The sequence below is a fragment of the Saprolegnia parasitica genome, assembly GCF_000151545.1.
Source record: "Saprolegnia parasitica CBS 223.65 unplaced genomic scaffold supercont2.3, whole genome shotgun sequence".
Lineage (NCBI taxonomy): Eukaryota > Oomycota > Saprolegniomycetes > Saprolegniales > Saprolegniaceae > Saprolegnia > Saprolegnia parasitica.
The window spans coordinates 1,004,601-1,025,769 of record NW_012156397.1 but is presented as its reverse complement, the minus strand read 5'-3'; the positions used below and the strand labels follow the sequence as shown (position 1 = coordinate 1,025,769).

The 21,169-nt window shown below is 58.4% G+C and overlaps 9 protein-coding genes across 9 annotated transcripts; 7 read left to right on the top strand and 2 right to left on the bottom strand.

The window, feature by feature from the left end:
- The first annotated feature begins 81 nt into the window (after positions 1-81).
- SPRG_01490 (hypothetical protein) lies at positions 82-1,939 on the top strand. The gene is made up of 9 exons (XM_012339700.1): positions 82-568; positions 617-707; positions 762-835; positions 882-941; positions 983-1,098; positions 1,174-1,315; positions 1,374-1,589; positions 1,637-1,771; positions 1,829-1,939. Exons 1-9 carry the CDS (start codon positions 104-106, stop codon positions 1,850-1,852), a joined length of 1,323 nt encoding a protein of 440 aa, XP_012195090.1. The 5' UTR covers positions 82-103; the 3' UTR covers positions 1,853-1,939.
- SPRG_01489 (hypothetical protein) lies at positions 1,807-5,158 on the bottom strand (the record flags this gene model as incomplete). The annotated part of the gene is made up of 5 exons (XM_012339699.1): positions 1,807-2,206; positions 2,257-2,455; positions 2,502-2,698; positions 2,756-2,972; positions 3,017-5,158. 5 exons carry the CDS (start codon positions 5,156-5,158, stop codon positions 2,028-2,030), a joined length of 2,934 nt encoding a protein of 977 aa, XP_012195089.1. The 3' UTR covers positions 1,807-2,027.
- A 182-nt stretch (positions 5,159-5,340) lies between these two features.
- SPRG_01488 (phytochrome-associated serine/threonine protein phosphatase) lies at positions 5,341-6,723 on the top strand. The gene is made up of 7 exons (XM_012339698.1): positions 5,341-5,639; positions 5,684-5,751; positions 5,812-5,869; positions 5,914-6,009; positions 6,061-6,126; positions 6,175-6,318; positions 6,369-6,723. Exons 1-7 carry the CDS (start codon positions 5,409-5,411, stop codon positions 6,618-6,620), a joined length of 915 nt encoding a protein of 304 aa, XP_012195088.1. The 5' UTR covers positions 5,341-5,408; the 3' UTR covers positions 6,621-6,723.
- A 346-nt stretch (positions 6,724-7,069) lies between these two features.
- Positions 7,070-8,430, top strand: SPRG_01487 (hypothetical protein; the record flags this gene model as incomplete). Its single annotated transcript, XM_012339697.1, has 8 exons — positions 7,070-7,242; positions 7,289-7,714; positions 7,765-7,795; positions 7,848-7,887; positions 7,932-8,046; positions 8,104-8,133; positions 8,188-8,294; positions 8,343-8,430. The coding sequence occupies exons 1-8, from the start codon at positions 7,078-7,080 to the stop codon at positions 8,428-8,430; spliced, it is 1,002 nt and encodes a 333-aa protein (XP_012195087.1). The 5' UTR covers positions 7,070-7,077.
- A 924-nt stretch (positions 8,431-9,354) lies between these two features.
- Positions 9,355-11,976, top strand: SPRG_01486 (hypothetical protein; the record flags this gene model as incomplete). The annotated part of the gene is made up of 1 exon (XM_012339696.1): positions 9,355-11,976. The coding sequence occupies exon 1, from the start codon at positions 9,385-9,387 to the stop codon at positions 11,974-11,976; it is 2,592 nt and encodes an 863-aa protein (XP_012195086.1). The 5' UTR covers positions 9,355-9,384.
- A 554-nt stretch (positions 11,977-12,530) lies between these two features.
- On the top strand, positions 12,531-14,325 carry SPRG_01485 (hypothetical protein). Its single transcript, XM_012339695.1, has 2 exons — positions 12,531-13,296; positions 13,338-14,325. Exons 1-2 carry the CDS (start codon positions 12,543-12,545, stop codon positions 14,297-14,299), a joined length of 1,716 nt encoding a protein of 571 aa, XP_012195085.1. The 5' UTR covers positions 12,531-12,542; the 3' UTR covers positions 14,300-14,325.
- A 932-nt stretch (positions 14,326-15,257) lies between these two features.
- SPRG_01484 (hypothetical protein) lies at positions 15,258-15,902 on the top strand. The gene has a single exon (XM_012339694.1). The coding sequence runs from the start codon at positions 15,264-15,266 to the stop codon at positions 15,837-15,839; it is 576 nt and encodes a 191-aa protein (XP_012195084.1). The 5' UTR covers positions 15,258-15,263; the 3' UTR covers positions 15,840-15,902.
- A 1,094-nt stretch (positions 15,903-16,996) lies between these two features.
- SPRG_01483 (hypothetical protein) lies at positions 16,997-19,452 on the bottom strand. The gene has a single exon (XM_012339693.1). It carries the CDS (start codon positions 19,397-19,399, stop codon positions 17,060-17,062), a length of 2,340 nt encoding a protein of 779 aa, XP_012195083.1. The 5' UTR covers positions 19,400-19,452; the 3' UTR covers positions 16,997-17,059.
- A 601-nt stretch (positions 19,453-20,053) lies between these two features.
- On the top strand, positions 20,054-21,169 carry SPRG_01482 (hypothetical protein; the record flags this gene model as incomplete). The annotated part of the gene is made up of 5 exons (XM_012339692.1): positions 20,054-20,299; positions 20,357-20,520; positions 20,580-20,616; positions 20,679-20,848; positions 20,906-21,169. Coding segments are annotated over 5 exons (881 nt in total), but the record flags the coding sequence as incomplete, so codon positions are not given.

The window sequence follows — 21,169 nt, the reverse complement described above, 5'->3', positions numbered from 1 at the left end:
ATGACTTTAGAAGAAGAATGCAAAAAAACCCGAATGGACAAATCGATTGCGATGTACCCTGTACTTAACAGATCACTGTACGTTACGACGTGGCCAGTTCGTCATGCTTGCCGCCGGCCTCAGCGCGCTGCTGCTCATGGCCACGGCCATAGCCGTCGACGTCGACGTCTACCACCACTTTGAGAACCATGACTTCTTTAGCATGCGCATGATGGGCGACGACGGCGCCTTCCGATGGAACACGTACAGCGCGGTGCAAGAGTTTGCGATGGACGCCGGCGGCGAGGTGCTGATCTCGGGCGTGAGCGCGTCTCACCCGATATCGTTTTCGCTCTACACGTACGAGCAGTGGGATGTCTACCGGTCGCTCGTCTTCCAGATCACGTCCATGGCCGCGTACGACGAGACGATGGCGCTGACGTGCATGTACCCGGCCGCCGCCCGCATCCCATTCGACCCGCGACGCACGAAGAACGCCTCTGCCATGTCTATTCGCATCCCGATCACGGTCGCGAGCCAGTACACGCTGCAGATCGAGAGCTGCATGCCTGCGTACAACCTCGTGCAGGTAGCCCTTCGTCATCCTCGTTGGATTCGATCGTCATGGCCGAGACAGGCCAAGGTCGTCATGCGCAACGTGGCCTACGACGGCCGCGTCACGGAGCACTTGGGCGTCGACCAGCTCGGATTGCTGCCCGTGTACATGAGTACGACCGCGTCTCTGCGACTCGCTCGATGTGACGATATATCTCGATGCGTAGTCATGACGGCAGCCTTCGTCTTGATGACGACACTCTGGGGCATCGACTGCCTCCGCAAGGAGCGCCCTACTTACGTCCGTTCTTGCCTTCTGCTGACGCCGTGCTGATCTTGGTTTCCAGGCCATCCATGGCGTCTTTGGTCTCTGCCTCGTTGTGCGCACGTTCGAGTGCATGATCAAGGTACGCTTTCGTCTCGGCGGCAGGCGCATAGCGTCCTCTAGCTGTGGCATTACCGCGTGCTGAGCAAGTCGGGGCGGACGCGGTCGTACTTGAGTGTCGGGAAGGACATGTGCGAGCACATGACGACGACCGTGCTCCTCCTCTTCCTCCTTCTCTCATATCCTTTGACCATCCGTTGGACGACGGGATTCGCATCTCTCGTATTATCTTCCTGAACCGCCATGTGTATTACATCGCTCGGCTGGTCGATGCGGCGCCGGTACTTGACGCAGAGTGAGCGGCGCATCGTGCAAGCGTGCTTCGTGTTGTACGTGTTTGTGGCCATGACCAAGGCGACATGCGACAGCCGCAACCAGGTGTGCCAAGGCTACATGGTATAACGACATACGTACGAAATCGATCCGGCGCCTCATATATGTATGTGCCTTGTAGCTCACCGAGTATGTGCTCAAGTCGCTCATGCTGCTCGGTATCATCATTACGCTCAATTACTCAATCGCGCAGCTGCAAACCAAGCTCGAGAACGAATACGGGCGCTGGACCGAGTCCAAGATCCCGAAAATGCAAGTGCGCCTCAATCTCTACTTGTCGCTGCGCTATAGCTTCCTCGCCTACCTCCTCCTCCCCACGGCCGTGCTCATGATCAACGTACGACGACGTTCTTTCTTTCGATTTGAGTCGAAATCGGCTTGTAGCTCACGGTGATCAATCCGCCGGGTACGTGGCGCTACGTCTGGGCGACGTACGTCTTTGAAGAGGTCGTCATGGCCTGTATCTTTACCCACCTCGGCCTCGTCCTGCGCCCCGTGCACCCAATGACGCTCGACCTCGTACGTACTTTCTGTTTGCAACAAGGCAAGTCGACGCTCATGCGAGTGCGCTCGTAGTTGACGCAGAAGAAGGCGACATAAATAAGAGCGTTCTGTTTCTCGAGTCTACTCCTCGGCCAAGGAAGATGCGTCGCCAGGTCGAAACACGATCGACTGTGAGAGACGGCGCATGAGACTGCCTTCGCTGAGCTGCACGATCGAGTTGCACCGGTTGGCCGACATAAACTTGCATTTCAACACGCCTTCTCTCGGGACATCATTGTCGCACAGCCAGAGCGCGTGGAGGTTCTCGACGTCGGCGCCGTTCAAGGTCACGTCTTGCAAGGACCCTTCTTGGGCGCGCGCGAGCTGCAGCAAGAGCGTCGCGACATAGCGCTGGTCGTGCTCGTCGAGGCTGAGGTCGTACTTGCCGCCGGGCGAAAGCGGATTGAAGACCTACGACCGGCACATGTTGCGACTTGAAGATGCCATTTACGCTCGTGTACCTGAACGATGCCGACGCGGTCCAGCAGTTTTTTGCGGGCCTTGGCGTCGAGGATACTGAGCGCATCCGAAAAGTTGGCTTCGTCGACGATGCGACCGAGTAGAATGACGAACACTTCGAGGCGCACAAGCGTGTTGTCGAGCTTTTCGTACGGCGAAAAGTACTCCATGAGGCGCTGCGCGTGCCGCGCCGTGAAATACCTAGCCAACCGTGTCTTGATACGTTGATACATTGACACTGACGTACAAGTTGGAAATCGCGCGGAGCCCGACGAGCTTCATGTCGGGAATCGCTTTGAACTCTTTGAAAACTGCTCAAAGGCCGCGTCCGAGAGCGCGACCGCGCCCGCGGGCGGCCGACGCGTCGCGACAAAGTCAAACTCGAGCACGCCGTGGCGAGGCAGCGACCACGAGGCATCGAGCGAAATCGGCTTGTGGTTGTACCTACAAATAGAACCTATTCTATCCATATCCTGTCTCCAGAGGGAACGTGGAGGCTACCGCGCATTGCGAAACCCGTTGTTGTTGCCGTGCTGCGAGACGTCCGGGAGCTTGTGGGCGGCGCGGAACCGACGGTCACCGACGTTGGCTTCAATGAGCTTGAGCATGATCCTTCTGTCGACAAAGTTGGACATGTTGAGCCGGTAAAACCCGTCGGGTTGGTTGGGTTGAACGCGATCCATTTGCCGAGCTTTTGCTCGACATACCCTTGTTCGATCTAGACACGATCATGAGCGACTGCATCCGAGGCGAGGATGGGACCTGGTCGAGGCCTTGGAGGCCGACGAGAACCGTTATGTCGCCACACACATCGATCTTGCCGTCGTTGTCCTTGTCCTCAAAGAAGACACCATTGACCGGTCCGGGACTTCCGAGGTACGCGTCGCGGTCGACGGTGTGGTGGTGCGAGTTGGAGATTTGAGGAATGAGCGCGGCCGCCGCCGACGCCTTCTCGGCTTGGCACGTCGGCGAGCGAAAGAGGGCGAGGAGTGCGCTCGCTTGGTTGACGGTCACGCAAAAGCCGTCGGCGAGGATCTTGATCATCGTCATCTTCTTGTGGTCGTCCAAGTCGAACGAGTGGCCGATGAGGTCTTTGATCGTCTCGAACTCGGCGTCCCGCAAGTGCAAGTCGGGGCTCGCTTCTTCGTCCTTGGTCACGTGCAAGGCCAATGTGCCCTGGAACGGGATTTGCCCGCGCTCGACTTTGGACGTCGCGAGGTGCGGCGGAAGCACGCACGTGCCTTTGGAGAGCGCAAAGGGCTGTCCGTTGAGCGATACGTTGGAAAATGAGATGCGGTTGGCGGCGTGCATGCTCAGCAGCTCCTTGAGCACGACGTGGTCGCTGCGGTCGGCCAAGTTGAGCGTGTACGGCCCCGTGCAGTAGGTAGGGCTGTACAGATACTCTTGGATCTCAATGTTGCAGTTGGAGAGATCCCACACACACTTCATGCTCGCCGTCGCCATCGCATGCAAGATGGCCTCGACGGCCGCGGTCCCGATCGGGTTGCTGCTCGCGTTGAGATGCGCGATCGTCGCGTTCGACTTGCACATGTCCACAAATACAAAGACGGCGCGGCCTTTGATATGGTTGTTGGACACGTTCAAGTTCGCGAGCGTCGTGTTCAGAAGGAGGCTCGTCGCGAGCTGAATGTCGGCGCCGCCACTGTTGCCGAGCGAGTTATCCGAGAGGACGAGGTCCAGAAGCGTGTCGTTCTCGGCCATCGCGGTCGCCAAGTGGCACGCTGGGTCGCCCCGGATCTGGTTCCACGACAGATCCAAGTGCGTCAAGGCCGTTTTGACCCGCAGCAGGTCGCCGAGGAGCTTGGCCGAATGAAAGACTTTGTTGTGGCTCAGGACCAGGGACGTAAGTGTGCAGCGTTTCAGAAGCGCCTTGACGAGCGCGGTCACTGACTGATCGCCGAGCTGATTGTTGCTCAGATCGAGCACTTGGAGATTCAACGACGTATCGTCCAATACCGTATTGAGTTTCATGTAGCCTTTCGCGCCAATGTGGTTGTGGGCAAAGTTGAGCTGGAGCAAGTCTTCCTTCCTCACCCCTGTGACGACGGCCGCCGAGCCTTGGCCAGAGATCCCAGCATGAGTCATCGCGATGCTTGAGATGCGAACCGGAAGCAGCTCGAGCGCATTACCGAGCGCCTCGGCGCGCTTGTCGCCAAGAAAGTAGTTGACATACGAGAGTCCGCCATCGGCGGAATAGTGCGGTTGCGGCGCCTTGTGCAAGCGCAAGTCGAGGACAGGCAACGGTAAGAGCGCCTCGTCTTCGCAGTGCCGAAGGTAGCGTCCGCGGGACGAGTCCGGGCGCGTCACGCGACGTGCGCCGTCTTGGTAGATGCGCCAGAAGCGGTCGTTGACGTCGTCGCAGAGGTAGTCGGCGTCGGTGGGCGGCTCGATTTTGGGTTCGTCAAGGAGCGTATCGTCAAGCAGTGGCCCTGCGGCTGCGGGCTTGATCGGCACAAGCTCAGCGGCGTCATCCGTTAGGATGCGGTCCAAGCACGAACTCGACTTGGGCGGCGGCAGGACGGCATTGGAGAGCGGGGCCAGCGTGCTGTTCGCGATCGCCGTGCCACACTTGCCGCCGCCCACGTTGTACATGGAGAGACGCCGGGTCACGCGCGCGACCTTGGCCTTGAGCGGTCGCTGGTTGGCCACGCGGCGCGGCAGCTGTGGCGACGTTGGTGCGATAGCAGGCATGCGCTGGGACGCAGTCGAGGTGCGCCTGTCGCTGTCGTCCTTTCGCGCCAGCGCCTCTGCCTTGTCCGCGTCCGAGGTCCACGACCAGAGCATGGCGCGAGGGAAGCCTTCGCCCTTCTTGCGCCGGCGCCGCAGCGGGCTCTCGGCTATCTCGGGTCCGCGCAGCTCCATTGACACCAACTCGGCTGCCATTGCGCGAATCGGCCACGTAAAAATAGCATCTTTCCGGATACACCCGATATTTTATCCGTATTTCTAAAGCCACCCAACGAGTGGCCGTGGCTCCTAATAAGTGCGATGCCAGTGTCTCTGTGCGGGCGCACTTAAATGGTTTTAGCCTTTTAAATGTATAAAATACAAATGTAAAGTAAATAGGGAAGTTGGTAAGTCATTGAGAGGTCCCTTTTATCGGCAGCTAGCAGCGACAAGAACGACAACGACGATGGACGGGCCGGACCAGTGGATCGAGAACTTGCGCGCAGGGAAGCTCCTCACGGAGCTGCAGCTCAAGATGGTCTGCGAGATGGTCAAGGAGATCCTCGTCGAAGAGGGCAACGTGCAGGCGGTGTCGAGCCCGGTCACGGTCTGCGGCGACATCCACGGCCAGTTCTACGACCTCCTCGAGCTCTTCCGCGTCGGCGGCGAGCTCCCAACGACCAACTACGTTTTCATGGTAGAGCATGTATGCATGCGACATGTGGCTCATGGCCGCGGTAGGGCGACTTTGTCGACCGTGGCAACAACAGTGTCGAAACGTTCGAGTTGCTCTTGTGCCTCAAGGCGCGGTACGTCCTTCTTCGCCCAGCCTACGACCGCTTGGCCTTAGCCCATCATGCATGGCACAGGTATCCCGACCGCATTACGCTGCTGCGCGGCAACCACGAGAGCCGGCAAGTCACCCAGGTAGGCCATGCCAACGCGATCTTTGAGCTGATTGGATTTGGCAGGTCTATGGTTTTTACGAAGAATGCGTCCGAAAGTACGGGAATGCCAACCCGTGGAAGTACTGCACAGACGTCTTTGACTACCTCAACCTCGCCGCCGTACGCTCCGTTCGTATGCAAAAGTCGCGGTCGCTCATGTTGGATCGCTAGGTCATTGACGGGCGCGTCCTCTGCGTCCACGGCGGCCTGTCGCCCGAAATTCACACCCTGGACCAGGTACGCGTCGCCGCAAAGAGTGAGTCGACGAATGCAATGCGGGGGTAGGTGCGCACGATTGAGCGCCAACAAGAAGTGCCCCACGAAGGCGCGTTCTGCGACTTGATGTGGTCGGACCCAGAAGACATTGAGACGTGGGCCATGAGCCCGCGCGGCGCCGGCTTCCTCTTTGGCTCCAAGGTCACGGCCGAGGTGCGTCGTCGTCGAAATAGGGGCATAAGATCTTATCTGCGCCTGTTTAGTTTAACCACGTGAACGGCCTCGAGCTCATTTGCCGAGCGCATCAGCTTGCGCAGGAGGGCTACACATACATGTTTCCGGAGAAGAGCCTCGTGACGGTGTGGTCGGCGCCCAACTACTGCTACCGCGTCGGCAACTTGGCGGCAATCCTCGCCTTTGACGAGCACCTCAACCGCGAGTTCAAGATCTTTCGCGAAGTGCCCGAGTCGACGCAGAGTGCGACCGTGCGCTCGTCCGTGCCGTACTTCTTGTAGGTGCGCAGTAGGCAGACGTAGTAGCAAGACAAGATATGAACCCGCAGCAGTAGTAGTAGTATGTACGACTCGGATTGAATACATGGATTACACCTTCAAAGCGCGCCGACGACGATGACGACCGACGACGCTGCCTTCGTCGGCCACAAGCAAATAGTTATTCCCTGGTCGGCGACGAGTTGACGAGCTGTGTCAAGCCGCGACGACAGAGTCCAAGCGTCAAGAGTCTGGCTTGGCGACGCGCGGGACCAATTGCCGGCGGTCATGCCTGAACCATCTCTTGGCCTCGTGGGTACCGGTAGTTGAGACCTGGGCCAGATGGGCACGTGCACGCTGGGACTTGAGCACCTGTGGAGGTGCTCCCAAGGGTCGCAGGATCTGCTCGGGCATCGACGCGAGAACCTGTGAAATCGCATATACATATTCAGTGTGAGAGACTTGGCAAGATTCAATTTTGATGAGCATCGTGTACAGCGGCCCCGGACCGACGACGCTGGCGACGACGCCGGTCGTGCTCAACACGTGGCCCTTTACGGCGGCGACCGACCGCGCGTACGCAGAGCTGCTGCGGCCCGATCGCTCGGCCCTCGACGCCATCGAAGAGGGCTGCAACATCTGCGAGGTCGACGACCACGCCACGTCCTGCCTCTTAAGCTGCTGCCATGTAGGTGGCGCAGTGCGACTTTACCGTCGGCTACGGCGGGAGTCCCGACAGCAGCGGCGAGACGACGCTCGACGCCATGATCATGGACGGCGCCGACCAGTCGATGGGCGCGGTCGCGTGCCTTCGCCGGGTCAAGGACGCGATCCGCGTCGCTCGGCGCGTGCTCACGCACTCGTCGCACTCGCTTCTCGCAGGGGACGGCGCGCTCGCCTTTGCCAAGATGATGGGCTTCCGCGAAGAGTCGCTGGCGACCCCGTACTCGACCAAGCTGTACCTGGAGTGGCAAGCGAACCGCTGCCAGCCCAACTACTACCGCAACGTGGTCAACCAGTCGACAGCCTGCCCGCCGTACACGCCTGCGTCGGTCGACCTCGCGCGACCAGCCTCTGAAAGCTGGATTGACGCCTTCAACCACGATACCATCGGCATGGTCCTGTGATCGTCTGCTGTTCTGCGAGGTCCTCAAAATCTGGGCTGTAGGTGGTGCTGAGCAGCGCTGGCCATCTCGCCTGTATGTACAACTATTCTACTGCATCCTGATCGATGTTGTCGGGGCGTGCTAGCGGGCACGAGCTCAAACGGCGCCAACCACAAGATTGCAGGGTGCGTGGCTCATTGGAAATGCGGCTGTCGATCCGATGAGCTAGCCGAGTGGGTGACGCACCGATCCCTGGTGCTGGCTCGTACGCCGACAGCACCAAGGGCGCAGCGGCAGCCACGGGCGACGGCGACGTCATGATGCGCTTTCTGCCAACATACCAGGTAATATTACCATCGCATAACTTTAGAAGACGATGCCGACGACATATATTTATGTAGGCGGTGCAGGACATGGGCAATGGCGTGCACGTACACACGCTTGTCGAAGAGGATCAATGTCGACTTATCATGCCGACGTACTAGCCTCAAGTGGCCTGTGAGATGGCGTTGCGGCGTATCGCGGCCAAGGCGCCAGCGTTCAAAGGCGGGATCGTCTGCTTGAATCCAGCAGGCGTCTATGGCGCAGCAGGGTATGCCCCCGTCAACGACAGTACATACGTTAACCTCAATTGCTGTAGGTTTGGCTGGACGTTTTCGTACGCGGTGCGCACGCCAGGCATGGAGGCCACGCGGGTCATTTCCGTGGATCCGATCACGGTCGTCTAGAGCAAACCGTCCCAGCGTAGCGTTGATCGTGCGAGGTGGCAGCGAAGCTAGTCCCTCCACCATCGCGCCTCATGTGAATGGTCATGCCGACGAGCAATAATGACATTAAGAAAAGACTCTGGTATTTGCTGGTGAACCTCGGCGGCAGATACCAGGGTTGTCGCTTGATGGATCTGTCCAAAGCGATGGAAGGTCAGCCAAGGGTGTGGCCGAGTGAGATCGGTTTCGGCGCGTAAACTTGCAGCGGCAAGGTCGGTCATCGTTCCCACCCTCGTTCATATTTCTCAAAGCTTCCTTCCTCCATGATCTTCGCGATGGTTTCTCTTGAGCCTTTTTTGGCGCCTCACTTCTTCTTCGATACTCGACGCGCGTGGGTGGAATGGTATCGTAGTACTGTGCAGTGCGCCGCAGCTCGTGCCTAGCATTGCACCGTCGCACCCAAACCGTTTAGAAGGCTGTCGGCGATATTAATTCTCGACGGTGCGATTAAATACGCGCGCTGTGGTTGCGTCTTCCGTGGGTTCAGAGTCGAGCTGCGTCCAGTGAGATGCAACCTCAAGGTGCTTGGATGCTGATCGGTAGTACGTTTTAAGATCTTATTTGTACAAGGATGTAAAACACGGAAGGTGTGTCCCGCGAGCGTGTGTGCTTGGATTAAGGTACCAACGTGGCAAGCTTGCGAACGCACACGCAATGGAGTCCACTGGCTCTACAACTTGGCTTCACATGTATAGAGATTGATGCGACCATTTTAAAGGGTGTAAAGATAGCTGGACTTGTATGGAAGCGTCCAGTTGAAGGTGCTTTTCCACTGCTGATACCGGAGATGACTCACGGGTCCGGAGCTGGCACCAGGTGCTGGCGCCAAAATTTTCTCGAGCTACTCGTCGCCGCATTCCCACCGTTTCTCAAATTGCAGCTCAATGAGAAGGTCACTTTTCGATTTCCATCGCCATGGGCAACACGACATCGTACGGCCTCGCCTTGCTCTCCCTCGGTGTCGCGATGGCCGACACCTACGACGTCATCGTCGTCGGAAGCGGTCCCGGTGGCCTCGTCGCCGCCGAGTACCTCAGCCGGAACGCATCGCTCTCGGTGCTCGTCTTGGAGGCCGGTCTCCCGACCCTCGCGGCGTCGGGTGGCAACAACTTTCCTAGCTACGCCCAGGCGAACGGCCTCACAGTCTTTGACATTCCGGGCGAGTACACCAACATTGCGTTTGGCGGCAACGCGGCGTACCGCTACGGCACGGACTGGGTGTCGTCGCCCACCGGCCTCTACCTCGGCAAGTGCGTCGGCGGCAGCTCGTCGCTCAACGGCATGCTCTACTTTCGCACACCCGACTCGTATGTGACCGAGGCGAGCTGGCCCAACGACGTGGCGACCGTCAACGCTGGCTTCTCGGCGATCGAGACCATGTTTACGGCCACCAACAACCCGTCGCCCGACGGTGTCCGCTACAACCAGCAAGCGTACAACATCATGCGCTCTGTTCTTGGCAGCGGTGGCGGCTACACCGAGTCGAGCAACCTCAACAACGACCGCAACGCCAAGAGCAAGAGCTACGGCCACCCGCCGTTCGCGATCAAGAACGGTCTGCGCGACTCGCCAGCCAAGACGTTTCTCGGTGTCGCCAAGGCCCGGTCCAACTTCAAGCTCATTTCGTCAGCGACCGTCTCGTACATCATTCAGTCCAAGGGTACTGCGACGGGTGTCGTCTACACCACCGGCGGCCAGACCGTGACCGCGAGTCTGTCGGGCAACGGTGCCGTCATTGTGGCCGGTGGTGCAGCCATGACGCCCAAGATCCTCATGCAGTCGGGCGTTGGTCCGTCGAGCCAACTCAATTTGCTCAAGAGCCGAGGCAACTCGCCGGGTGTCAGTGGCGATGCGGCCAACTGGGTCGTCAACGAGAACGTCGGTGACAGCATGTTTGACTCGCAACAACTGCTCATGACGTTCTCTCGCAACGACATGGTCACCTTCTCGTACTCGCAGTCTCAAACCGCCGCGATCACGCAGTACATGACGCAAGGTCGCAGCGGGCCATGGGCGAGTCCGGATCCGATTTTGATCGCATACGAAAACTACAACTTCAACAACCGGGCGTACCAGTTCCAGGTGACTGCGTTCACGCACGGCTTCAACTGGGGCAGCAACAGCCCCACCGAGTTTGGTGTCGCCGTGTACGTCAACAACCCGATCTCGCGCGACAGTGCGCGCTTCAGTAGCGACGGCGGCTACCGCTTGGACACGGCGCGCAGCCTGTATAGCAACCCGACAGACCGAGCAGCCGTGGCCAACTACCTCGACAAGCTCCGCGGATGGATGAGTAGCCAAGGTGTAACCCAGGTCGTGCCGAACGCTGGTGTCTCATCGATGGACTTTGTCAACGCCAACATTCAAGGCGCCAACCACTACGGTGGCAGCTGCTACGCGTCCGGCGACGGCTCGGACGCCAAGCGGTGTGCGGACGAGACGCTGCGTGTCGTTGGTACCAAGAACATTTTCGTCGGTGACGCCAGCTTGATGAAGACGGGGACGGTCAACCCGTACGGCTTTATCATGTACGCCGGGTACCAGACCGGCGTCAACGTTGCCAAAGCGATTGCTTCTGGGTCCACCACACCTGTGACGCCGCCTGGTTCGTGCAGCAACCTGCAAAGCGATCTCGACTACTACGGCAACGACATCAAGTCGACGTCGCGGGCGTCGGCGACGGACTGCTGCGGTGACTGCGCGGCGACCGCCGGCTGCGCCTTGTATGTGTGGACAGGCAACAACGGCGGGACGTGCTGGCTCAAGAACGCTGCCGGCGCGCCGTCGTCCAAGCCAGGTGCCAAGTCGGGTTTCCGTGGCACGGTGACGACACCGCCGGTGACGACGACCCCGCCTCCCGCTGGCTCGTGCACCAACCTGCAGAGCGATCTCGACTACTTTGGCAATGACATCAAGTCGACGTCGCGGGCGTCAGCCAACGATTGCTGTGCCGACTGTGCAGCCACGACCGGCTGTGTCTTGTACGTCTGGACGAATACGGCTGGCGGAACGTGCTGGCTCAAGAACGCCGCAGGCCCCTCCTCGTCCAAGCCGGGGGCCAAGTCTGGTTTCACGACGTCGCCTCCGCTCTCGTCATGCGGCGCACCGCTCGCCAACACGGACTTTGACGGCCAAGACGTCGCCAATGTGCCGGGGGGTACACCGGCGGTGTGCTGCGCTGCGTGCCAGAGCAACCCAGCCTGCAACGCGTACAGCATTTGGAACAACATTTGCTGGCTCAAGAGCGGTTCCAACGCGCCGCGCTCTGCGCTGGGCGTCGTGGCGGCCACCGTCAACAAGTGCTCGGCGCTCGAGTCTGACGTCGACTACTTTGGCAATGACTTGGGCAGCGCGCCAGCCGCCGCCGCGACCGGGTGCTGTGCGCTGTGCCGCAACCGAGCGGGCTGCAAATCCTTCTCGTGGTTTCAAGGGGTTTGCTACTTGAAGAGCGCCAAAGGTGCGTCCAGTACCAAGACGGGTGTGATTTCGGCCGTGGTCATTGCGTGAGTCTGCTGTTCGATCCTCGTCTTGTCAATCTTTTATTCTATAATCAAATTCATTGTTTTATCTGAGACACCGGGGCCGATCGTTGCCAAACAACCACCCGCAGCAGACGCGGGCGGTGGCCCAGTCATGACGCCTGAATCTTTCTTCTGCGCGGATTGCGCGCAAATACTGATAGCAAAATTCCAGTTTGCACTTTCCACCTCCGCATTCCGACCACGCTAAATAGGTTTAAACATGTTTTTATTCGTACTGGACCATCCACAGCCGCGTAGGCGACAAGCAACACACAAAACGTTTGTTGGTGCACCAATAGTGCTGAGCGTATGCACGATGCGATAAGCTATGGATTTGTGTGTGTGGTAGCAGGTCGCGCTAGCGTACGATTATTGTAGTCGTCCAACCAAGGCTTACTGGGCGAAGTGCGTTTAACCCATAAAACGCGTTCGATGCGATTTTCATTCATTGCGTCATCTGGAATCGATCACATGGGACTCATTCGAGAGCGCTGATAGGTTGCCGGACGCTCTGCGACTTGTGATGGCTTTCACTTTTCAATTTACCTTGCAATGGGCAACCAGTGGAGCTACGCGTTTGTGCTGCTGACGGTCGTGATGCGCGCTGTGCTTGGCGCCACGTACGATGTCGTCGTCATTGGCAGCGGTCCTGGCGGCCTCGTTGCCGCCGAGTACCTCAGCCGCAACGCTGGCATCTCGGTGCTCGTCCTCGAAGCCGGTGGGCCGTCACTCGCCGTCACGGGCGGCAAGGACGTCCCAGCGTATGCCCAGGGCCAAGGTCTCACGCGCTTCGACATTCCTGGCGAGTACACCAACTTGGCCTTCCAGCGCGACGCCAAGTACCGCATGGGCAAGGATTGGATTGCGTCGCCGGGGTCGCTTTGGCTCGGCAAGGTCATCGGTGGCAGCTCGTCGCTCAACGGCATGCTCTACTTCCACACACCCGACTCGTACGTGACGGAAGCGTCGTGGCCCTACGCGGCGTCGTCGGTGCACCAAGGCTTTGCGGCCATCGAAAAGGTCTTTGGCTGGACGGATCTTCCTTCCGTTGATGGCAAGCGATATGCGCAAGAGGCGTACCGCGTCCTCACCGACGTTCTCACGAGCGCCGGGTACAAGGAGGCGACAGCCATGAACGCCGACGCGTGGCGCAACAAGAAGCACCAGACCTTTGGCCACCCGCCGTTCACGATTCAGAACGGTCTGCGGAACTCGCCGGCCAAGACGTTCCTCGGTGCCGCCAAGACCCGACCCAACTTTAAGCTCATTTCGTCGGCGACGGCCTCGTACATCATCCAGTCCAAGGGTACCGCGACGGGTGTCGTCTACACGACCAATAACGGCCAGACGGTGACAGTCAACCTCTCGCCGCGGGGGGTGTCGTCGTGGCGGGCTCGGCGGTCATGACGCCCAAGATCCTCATGCAGTCGGGTGTCGGTCCCAAGGCGCAGCTCGAGTTGCTCAAGAACAATGGCACCTTTGCCGGTGTGAGCAAGGATCCAACCAAGTGGGTCCTCAACGAGAACGTTGGGAGCAGCATCTTTGACACGCACCAGCTGCTCATGACGTTCTCGCGCAAGGACATGGTGGCCTTCCAGCAGTCGCAGAGTCCCGCAGACGTTACGAAACAGTACCTCCTCGGAAACCACTCGGGGCCCTGGGCGCAGTCGCCGCCTGTCTTGATCGGGTATGAAAACTACCAAGTGGGTGGCCGCATGTACCAGTTCCAAGTCACAACGTTCACGCACGGCTTTGCGCCGGGCGATGGCGCCAAGCATATCGGCGTCGCGATCTACCTCAACAACCCGATCTCGCGCGACAGCGGCCGGTTTGACAAGGACGGCCTCTATCGCATCAACACGGCCCACAGCATGTACAGCGACCCGCGCGACCGCGCGGCGCTCATCAGCTTCGTCGACAAGTTTCGCAAGATGATGGCGGCCAAGGGCGCGGCGGCCGTCGTGCCATCCGCGGGCGTCTCGTCGACCGACTTTGTCAACAATAAGGTCGAGGGCGCCAACCACTACGGCGGCAGCTGCTACACGTCGGGCGACAAGTCGGACTCGAAGCGCTGCGCGGACGAGACCTTTCGAGTTGTCGGTGCCAAGAACATTTTCGTTGGCGACGGCAGCTTAATGAAGGAGGGCACGGTCAACCCGTACGGCTTCATCATGTACTCGGGATACCAAGCCGGTGTCAACGTCCAAGCTTCCGTCTTGTCGGGCCCCAAGCCCCATGGAAAGAACATGCCGCACATGCGCCTGCCCCGTACGTTTGAGGCAATGGACGACAATGACACTGCGGCCTAACTTTTTAGAGGGATTTATCACCATGACTTGTTTATTCATGAGTGTGAGCTTCTAGCAACCTTGGGATGCATTCCCTTTGGGTGTTTTGCGCGCGCAGGAAGTTGAGACGACCTTTTCACGAAGGGGCATAGCTTGCGAGCAGTCGGAGAGCTAGTAGTCTAGATGTGGAAGCCTACTAAGCAACCCGCCTCCCCTCACCCGAGGTCATGGCAGTAATGAAGGCATTACACCTTTTGCCCCCTGAGCAAGCTCGCCATTGTGAAAACCCCATCATCAGTGAAGACGTGGTCATAGAATGGCTTGAAGTGCCATTTCGAGTCTGCACAAGGCTTGTCTACCCGTAATGACCCTTGGTGACATAGATGAAGATGCGTGCATATCCAGGACGCACCAGCAGCAGACGCAGATACAAAAACCGAATCATGGCAACAAGGGCCCATAAAAGAGTTTGTTTATGAACCCTGGATGGCGATCATCGTGGTCGATGACCTGTGTTGGCCGCACCCGCCTGCGACACCGCAAGCTGACACTTCGTCGATGCCCAAAGTAGTACTAACGTTAGAGCTTCAGTTTTAGCAATTGCACACTTAAGGGCTCTATGCCAACGCTCCGCATTTACCGCCAAGACGCGAGATAAACTGTCGAGGCGTGCGTGGTGGCAGAGCTACTTGCACTGGTCGTGGTGGCGGCAGCGTTCGTGCAGTGCAACGGGAGGAAATACCAGCGACGCAGCGTCGAACGGGCTCGTGGGACTGTACGCCGCAGCAGACAGGCGCAGCCCGCGACCTTGTTGCATGATCCGACGCGCTCGACATCCAACTCGGCCATGGAGTGCCAAATCAGCCAATCATCGTGCTGGAACGATGGAAGCCTGAAAATCGAAGAGCCAATCAAAGGCGTGTTTGCGTGGAAACTGCAAATCCAGCAGGTGCAATGTCGCGCCAGTTTGTAATTTGCAGCGACCATGCCCAACAAGATCACGACGAACCTTCTCGTCTTCGCCTTGATAAGCGCGATCGCCTTCCTCGAGGCGTGCAGGGAGACGCTCGTCGCATGGCTCGCCGACGCCCTCGACGAGCAGGACGCCCCGACCTGGTACGACGACAGCGACGACGCAAAGACCACCTATTGGTGGTCGTCGCCCAAGCAGCCCGACAACGCTGATGACGAAGAGGTGCATACAGAGTGCTCGTCCGAAGGCTGCGCCGTTCACGACGACTTGGATGTCCATGCCATGCCGTCGAGCGCGGAAGCTCCGTTTCAACTAAAGCACAAGACCACGGACCTTCTCGTCGACGATTACATCTGCCCTTGTGGCGAGTGCCCCTGGTACAACCTTATCGAAGCTCACGTTGCTGCCTATCGCATGCCACTGCAGCTCAAGCGGCCCGTGTGCCGAGTGCTGCAGGCGTACTCGACGTACAACGAGGCCGTCGGGTACTGCTCTGGCATGGTGCCATGGGCTCTGCACTGTGTACAGACGTGCGACGGCAACGAAGACACTGCGTTTGCCGCCTTTGTCAGCCTTTGCATGCTTTGAGCACGCATCCTCTTCCCATGGAGAGCCTATTTCACCTGAATTTAATTAAATTAATTACCCGTAAGAATGCATGTTGAAGTCATCGAGTCTAAGAGGCAATCCAGTATCAACGCTTGATTGGTTGTTTTGTTTTCAATTTTAGCCAATCGTAGGGAGCAACACGAACCGAGCACCTCGTGCCGGGCTGGCTGGGCGCCAAAATCACGTCGGAACACGAAGTCGGCGAAACTTGGTCCATGGGTAGAGGACATTGTGGAAACCTGGACGTGCTACGTCATGTCGACGAAAGACGCGTACAGTGAGAGAAAAAGACAATTTGTTAATAATGGCATATGCCATTTATAACAATGAAATGCCATATTTAATCGCCAAACGCCCAAACCGCCAGACGTACAGCACATCGCGTCGCCACCAGCAATCCATTCTCGTGCGTTTCTCTCCTTGCATGGACACATTTGAGCCGGTAGACGAAATGCTTACAGCGGGTGGATAAAGCATTTCCATTGAAATCTTCGTCATCTCCACAGATGAGATGACAAACGGCTGTGTTCTTTCCATGACTGTCGTGTCAAATGGAACCACCCGAGGGCTATTGCAGCTCAACAGTTGAAGCCGTCGTAGACCGTCGTGACCTGGTACTGATTCGCCCGGCTGGTCACCTTGTCGGCTTGGTTGGACTTGTGGTTTGTATGCACATACAAACCTCAAGATACTAGGGCTGGTCAAGGTGGCTCATGATATGAGGATTTGCATCGCCCAGGCAAGATGCATGTGATTCATGAACTACTTGTGCGGGCGAGATGGTCCTTGGATGCAGGCAAGGTGTGGTTAGACAGCGCATCTTTGAAACCAGGGGCTTATCAGCCATTTGCACGGGGCTTTGATCTTGTCGCTGAAAGGAACTTTTGTTGCACACTTGCAGGATCGAGGCTGTCGCTCGCCACAGAGTCGGTTGTAACAACCCACGCCGCACGAGCAAAGCGTATAAATTAGCAAGATATGAATTTATTTCCTTTATATTGCTAGGTATTACCTACAAGCTCAAAGTGACCACGCCATGTCGTTCGACATGAAGTGTAACGCAACGCTAGCGTTGAGCAACCTCTGCGTGCAGTGCATGCGCTTGCGTTCTACCCTCTTTTCTTGTCGCTGGACAAGGAGCGACAGATCAATTCGTTTGGATTATTCGTAGTGTACAGAGGTTAAAAATGGTGTCTAGTTTACATGAGCACCGTGGCCGAGATGACGTTGCCATTCGCCTTGGTGCTGCCCTTGCTGCTCTTAAAGTAGCACGTACCCTGGTACCACGAGAAGGCACCGCACCCGTTCGTGTTGCGGCATTTCGCGCAGCAGTCGTCGGCAGTAGACGCAGCGGCGCGACCGATGTCGTTACCGACGTAGTCGGTGCTAATGTCGAGCGCCGAGCACTTGTTGACGACCGCCGCCGTCGTGCCCGGGGCGGCCTTGCGTCCGTCGTGGCCGCTCTTGAGCCAGCACGTGTTGCTCCAGAGGCTGTAGGCGTTGCACGCCTTGTTCTTCTTGCACGCGGCACAGCAGTCGCTGGGGTTGGTGCCTGGGACGTTCCCGACGTCTTGGCCCGCAAAGTCCGTGTTGGGCTCGGGAATACCGCAGCCAGAAGCAGATGCGTGGATGCCACCGGCCTTGGCGCCAGGCTGCGAAGACTTCAAGCCGCGACCACTCTTCAACCAGCACATACCACCGTTGTAGTTCGTCCAGACGTACACGGAACAACCTGGCTTGGCCGCGCAGTCGGCGCAGCAAGCGTCTGCCGATGCACGACTCGTGGCACCAATGTCGTTGCCGTAGTAGTCGACGTCGTTCTCAACGTCGGTGCACGTTGACGGCGTCGATGGCGTCACACCGCTGTAGCCAGCGATCGCCTTGGCAATGTTGACACCGGTCTGGTACCCGGCGTACATGATAAAGCCGTACGGGTTGACCGTGCCCTCCTTCATCAAGCTGCCGTCGCCAACGAAAATGTTCTTGGCACCGACAACCCGGAACGTCTCATCTGCACAGCGCTTGGTATCCGACTTGTCGCCCGACGTGTAGCAGCTGCCGCCATAGTGGTTGGCCCCCTCGACCTTGTTGTTGACAAAGTCGATCGACGGAACACCGTTTCCCGGGATGACGGTCGCCACACCTTGTGCGTTCATCATACCTCGCAGCTTGTCGACATAGTTGGCCAGCGCCTCGCGGTCGCGCGGGTCGTTGTACATGCTGCGCGCCGTGTCGAGATGGTAGCGCCCGTCGCTAGTGAAGCGTGCGCTGTCGCGCGAGATCGGGTTGTTGACGTACACGGCGACGCCAAACTCGGTGGGGTTGTTGCTGCCCCAGTTGAAGCCGTGACAGAACGTCGTGACCTGGAACTGGTACGCCCGGCCGTTCACGTTGTAGTTCTCATACGCAATCTGGACCGGGTCCGGACTCGACCACGGACCGCTGCGGCCTTGCGTCATGTACTGACTGATCGCCGCCGACGGACTCTGCGTGTGGGCAAACGTCTTCATGTCGTTGCGAGAGAACGTCATAAGCAGCTGGTGCGTGTCAAACAAGCTGCTGCCGACGTTCTCGTTGACAACCCAGTTGGCCGCGTCACTGCTCACACCCGGGAAGTTGCCGTTGTTCTTGAGCAAGTTGAGTTGGCTCGACGGACCGACGCCCGACTGCATGAGGATCTTGGGCGTCATGACCGCCGAGCCCGCGACGACGACCGCCCCCCGGGACGAGAGGTTGACTGTCACCGTCTGGCCGTTATTGGTCGTGTAGACGACCCCCGTCGCGGTACCCTTGGACTGGATGATGTACGAGACGGTCGCTGACGAAATGAGCTTGAAGTTGGACCGGGCCTTGGCGACACCGAGAAACGTCTTGGCTGGCGAGTCGCGCAGACCGTTCTTGATCGCGAACGGCGGGTGGCCGTAGCTCTTGCTCTTGGCGTTGCGGTCGTTGTTGAGGTTGCTCGACTCGGTGTAGCCGCCACCACCCAAGACGCTGCGCATGACGTTGTACGCCTCCTGAAGGTACCGCGTGCCATCCGGTGACGGGTTGTTGGTGGACGTAAACATGGTTTCAATCGCCGAGAAGCCCGCGGTGACGGTGGCGGCGTCGTTGGGCCAGCTCGCCTCGGTCACATACGAGTCAGGCGTGCGAAAGTAGAGCATGCCGTTGAGCGACGAGCTGCCGCCGATAACCTTGCCGAGGTAGAGACCCGTGGGCGACGCGATCCAGTCGGTGTTCATGCGGTACTTGTTGTCGCCTTGGAATGCGACGTTGGAGTACTCGCCGGGAATATCGAAGCGTGTGAGGCCTTGCGACTGGGCGTAGCCTGGAATGTCGATGCCACCAGTGGCCGCGAGCGACGGGCCGCCGGCTTCGAGGACGAGCACGGACGTGGATGCATTGCGACTGAGGTATTCGGCAGCAACGAGGCCGCCGGGGCCACTGCCAATGATGATCACGTCGTAGGTCTCGCCGACGGCGACACGGACGAAGAGTGCTACGCCGACAAGCGTCGTAGACGAGATATGGTTACCCATGGTCAAGTTGGAAATTCAAAAATGAGCAAAATGCAAGCCGAGTTGGTGCGGTGGGTGGGAATGATCGCGGACCGCCAAAAAGTGGACGCTTGGTTTGTACGGCACACAATAGCATAGCACCAGCTGCGACAGATGGTATCGTCCCTCGTCTCCATCGCTAAATTTCCATCCTTCGAAAGGTCGAGCAAGCACTGTTTGTTCTTGGATTGAATACATGTTGGATTGATTGAATGAATGGAATACTAGTATATTCGTGTTCCATTTGCAGGGCTCTCGAAAGTGACCGACCGCGGTATGCGGCCCGTCATGTCTTCTTACTACACTCTGTGGCGGCACGGCCCCAAGGTTGGAACCAGTAGGTAGGAACGGTGCCCGACCAAGGTGCTAGCTATGAGATGCCCGGTATCTTTTTTCTCGTCCTCAAGTCTTATGTGTACTACTCGGCGCGGATTGGCTGATAGCAATCTTCAAAAATGGAGCGTTTTGTCGCAGTTGAAAAGCGCACCCAATCGGCAACAGCCAAGATGCGCACCTAGCCGGTTTAACCGACTAACCGGTTTACGACAGCACGTCCAGCTAGCCGGCTATGTCCGTTCGGTTACAAATCGCAGTCGGTTCCGAGAAAGGCGGACCTTCGATGCGCATATCCAGGAACGATGTTTGACAAATTCCGGTTTGCGGCAGGAAGCGCGCCCATGAAGCGACCGGTCGCTGACGAGGCCACCCCGCGCTTGCCGCCCAAGAAGGCCAAGCCAGCCGTGCTCGTGCGCAAGTGGCAAGAGCGCTATCACGGCATCTGCGACGCCTGCTTTGAAGCGGTGACCGAGTGCACGCACCACGCCGACGTGGCCTTGCGCCTACTTGTCGTGGGGCACAATCCGTCCGACAATGCGTGGCAGAGTATTAAATCGACCTCCCACTGCGCATGATTCTACTACCGTATGGATGGCGAACTAGGCGGCTTCTCGTACAGCAACCCGTCCAACCGCATGTGGAAGTTGCTCATGGGCGACTTTCATGGCCAGCGCTGGCGCGGCGTATTGCCGCCCGACTGGAGCATGTCAGACCAAAACGCTATGCCGCATGAGCTCGGCATTGGCTTCTCCGACCTGGGCCACGAGGTACCGGATCTCTGGACTACTCGACGCATGTCGTGCTCATATCGTGGTGGTCATGGTAGCCTGGCAACGACGCGGCTGCGTACGGCAAAGCTACAAGTATGTTTCTTCTTGTTGCGCATCGTCCATATATGCATTGCCAACTGAATAATGGTGCGTAGTGCAGAGATGGACACGCGAGTTCTACGACCGCATGCGTGCGCACATTCAGCGCGTCAAGGCGACGCTGCACACGGGCGATTGCAACAGCGTCTATGCACATGGGCCGATGCTTGTTGCGTTCATGGGAAAGCGGCAATACACTTTTCTCTTCGATCCGCCGCTGAAAAAGGTGAAGTTATTTCTCGCCTCGACCATGTTGTCATACGACTCATTGCGGCATTCATAGGTCGAGACGGGGCGACAAGACCCGTCCAGCCTGCCGCCCGACTGGCCGCTGCCGCCGTCGTGCGAAGTGTGGGTCCTCCCGAGCTCCAGCGGGCGCGCTGCCATGACGGACAAGGCGCGATGTACACCGTACCGCGATCTCGCAGCCCGGTTCCACGCGATTCCATGGCCCTCGCCGCCCAACAGCAGCTGCTGCGCCGCCATCAGCTCAGAAAACGATGGCATCAAGTCGGAGGACGACGACTCGCGCATCAAGACAGAATAA

Excerpts from the sequence above, each read along its gene's own strand:
- SPRG_01483 (XM_012339693.1), bottom strand. The coding sequence starts at position 19,399 with ATGGGTAACCATATCTCGTCTACGACGCTTGTCGGCGTAGCACTCTTC.
- SPRG_01488 (XM_012339698.1), top strand. The coding sequence starts at position 5,409 with ATGGACGGGCCGGACCAGTGGATCGAGAACTTGCGCGCAGGGAAGCTC. Across the intron at positions 5,870-5,913 it reads AGAGCCGGCAAGTCACCCAG|GTCTATGGTTTTTACGAAGA; the intron begins GTAGGCCATGCC and ends TGGATTTGGCAG. Across the intron at positions 6,127-6,174 it reads AAATTCACACCCTGGACCAG|GTGCGCACGATTGAGCGCCA; the intron begins GTACGCGTCGCC and ends ATGCGGGGGTAG.
- SPRG_01490 (XM_012339700.1), top strand. The coding sequence starts at position 104 with ATGCTTGCCGCCGGCCTCAGCGCGCTGCTGCTCATGGCCACGGCCATA. Across the intron at positions 942-982 it reads CGTTCGAGTGCATGATCAAG|CTGTGGCATTACCGCGTGCT; the intron begins GTACGCTTTCGT and ends AGCGTCCTCTAG. Across the intron at positions 1,772-1,828 it reads ACCCAATGACGCTCGACCTC|TTGACGCAGAAGAAGGCGAC; the intron begins GTACGTACTTTC and ends GTGCGCTCGTAG.
- SPRG_01484 (XM_012339694.1), top strand. The coding sequence starts at position 15,264 with ATGCCCAACAAGATCACGACGAACCTTCTCGTCTTCGCCTTGATAAGC.
- SPRG_01485 (XM_012339695.1), top strand. The coding sequence starts at position 12,543 with ATGGGCAACCAGTGGAGCTACGCGTTTGTGCTGCTGACGGTCGTGATG. Across the intron at positions 13,297-13,337 it reads GTACATCATCCAGTCCAAGG|ACGGTGACAGTCAACCTCTC; the intron begins GTACCGCGACGG and ends AATAACGGCCAG.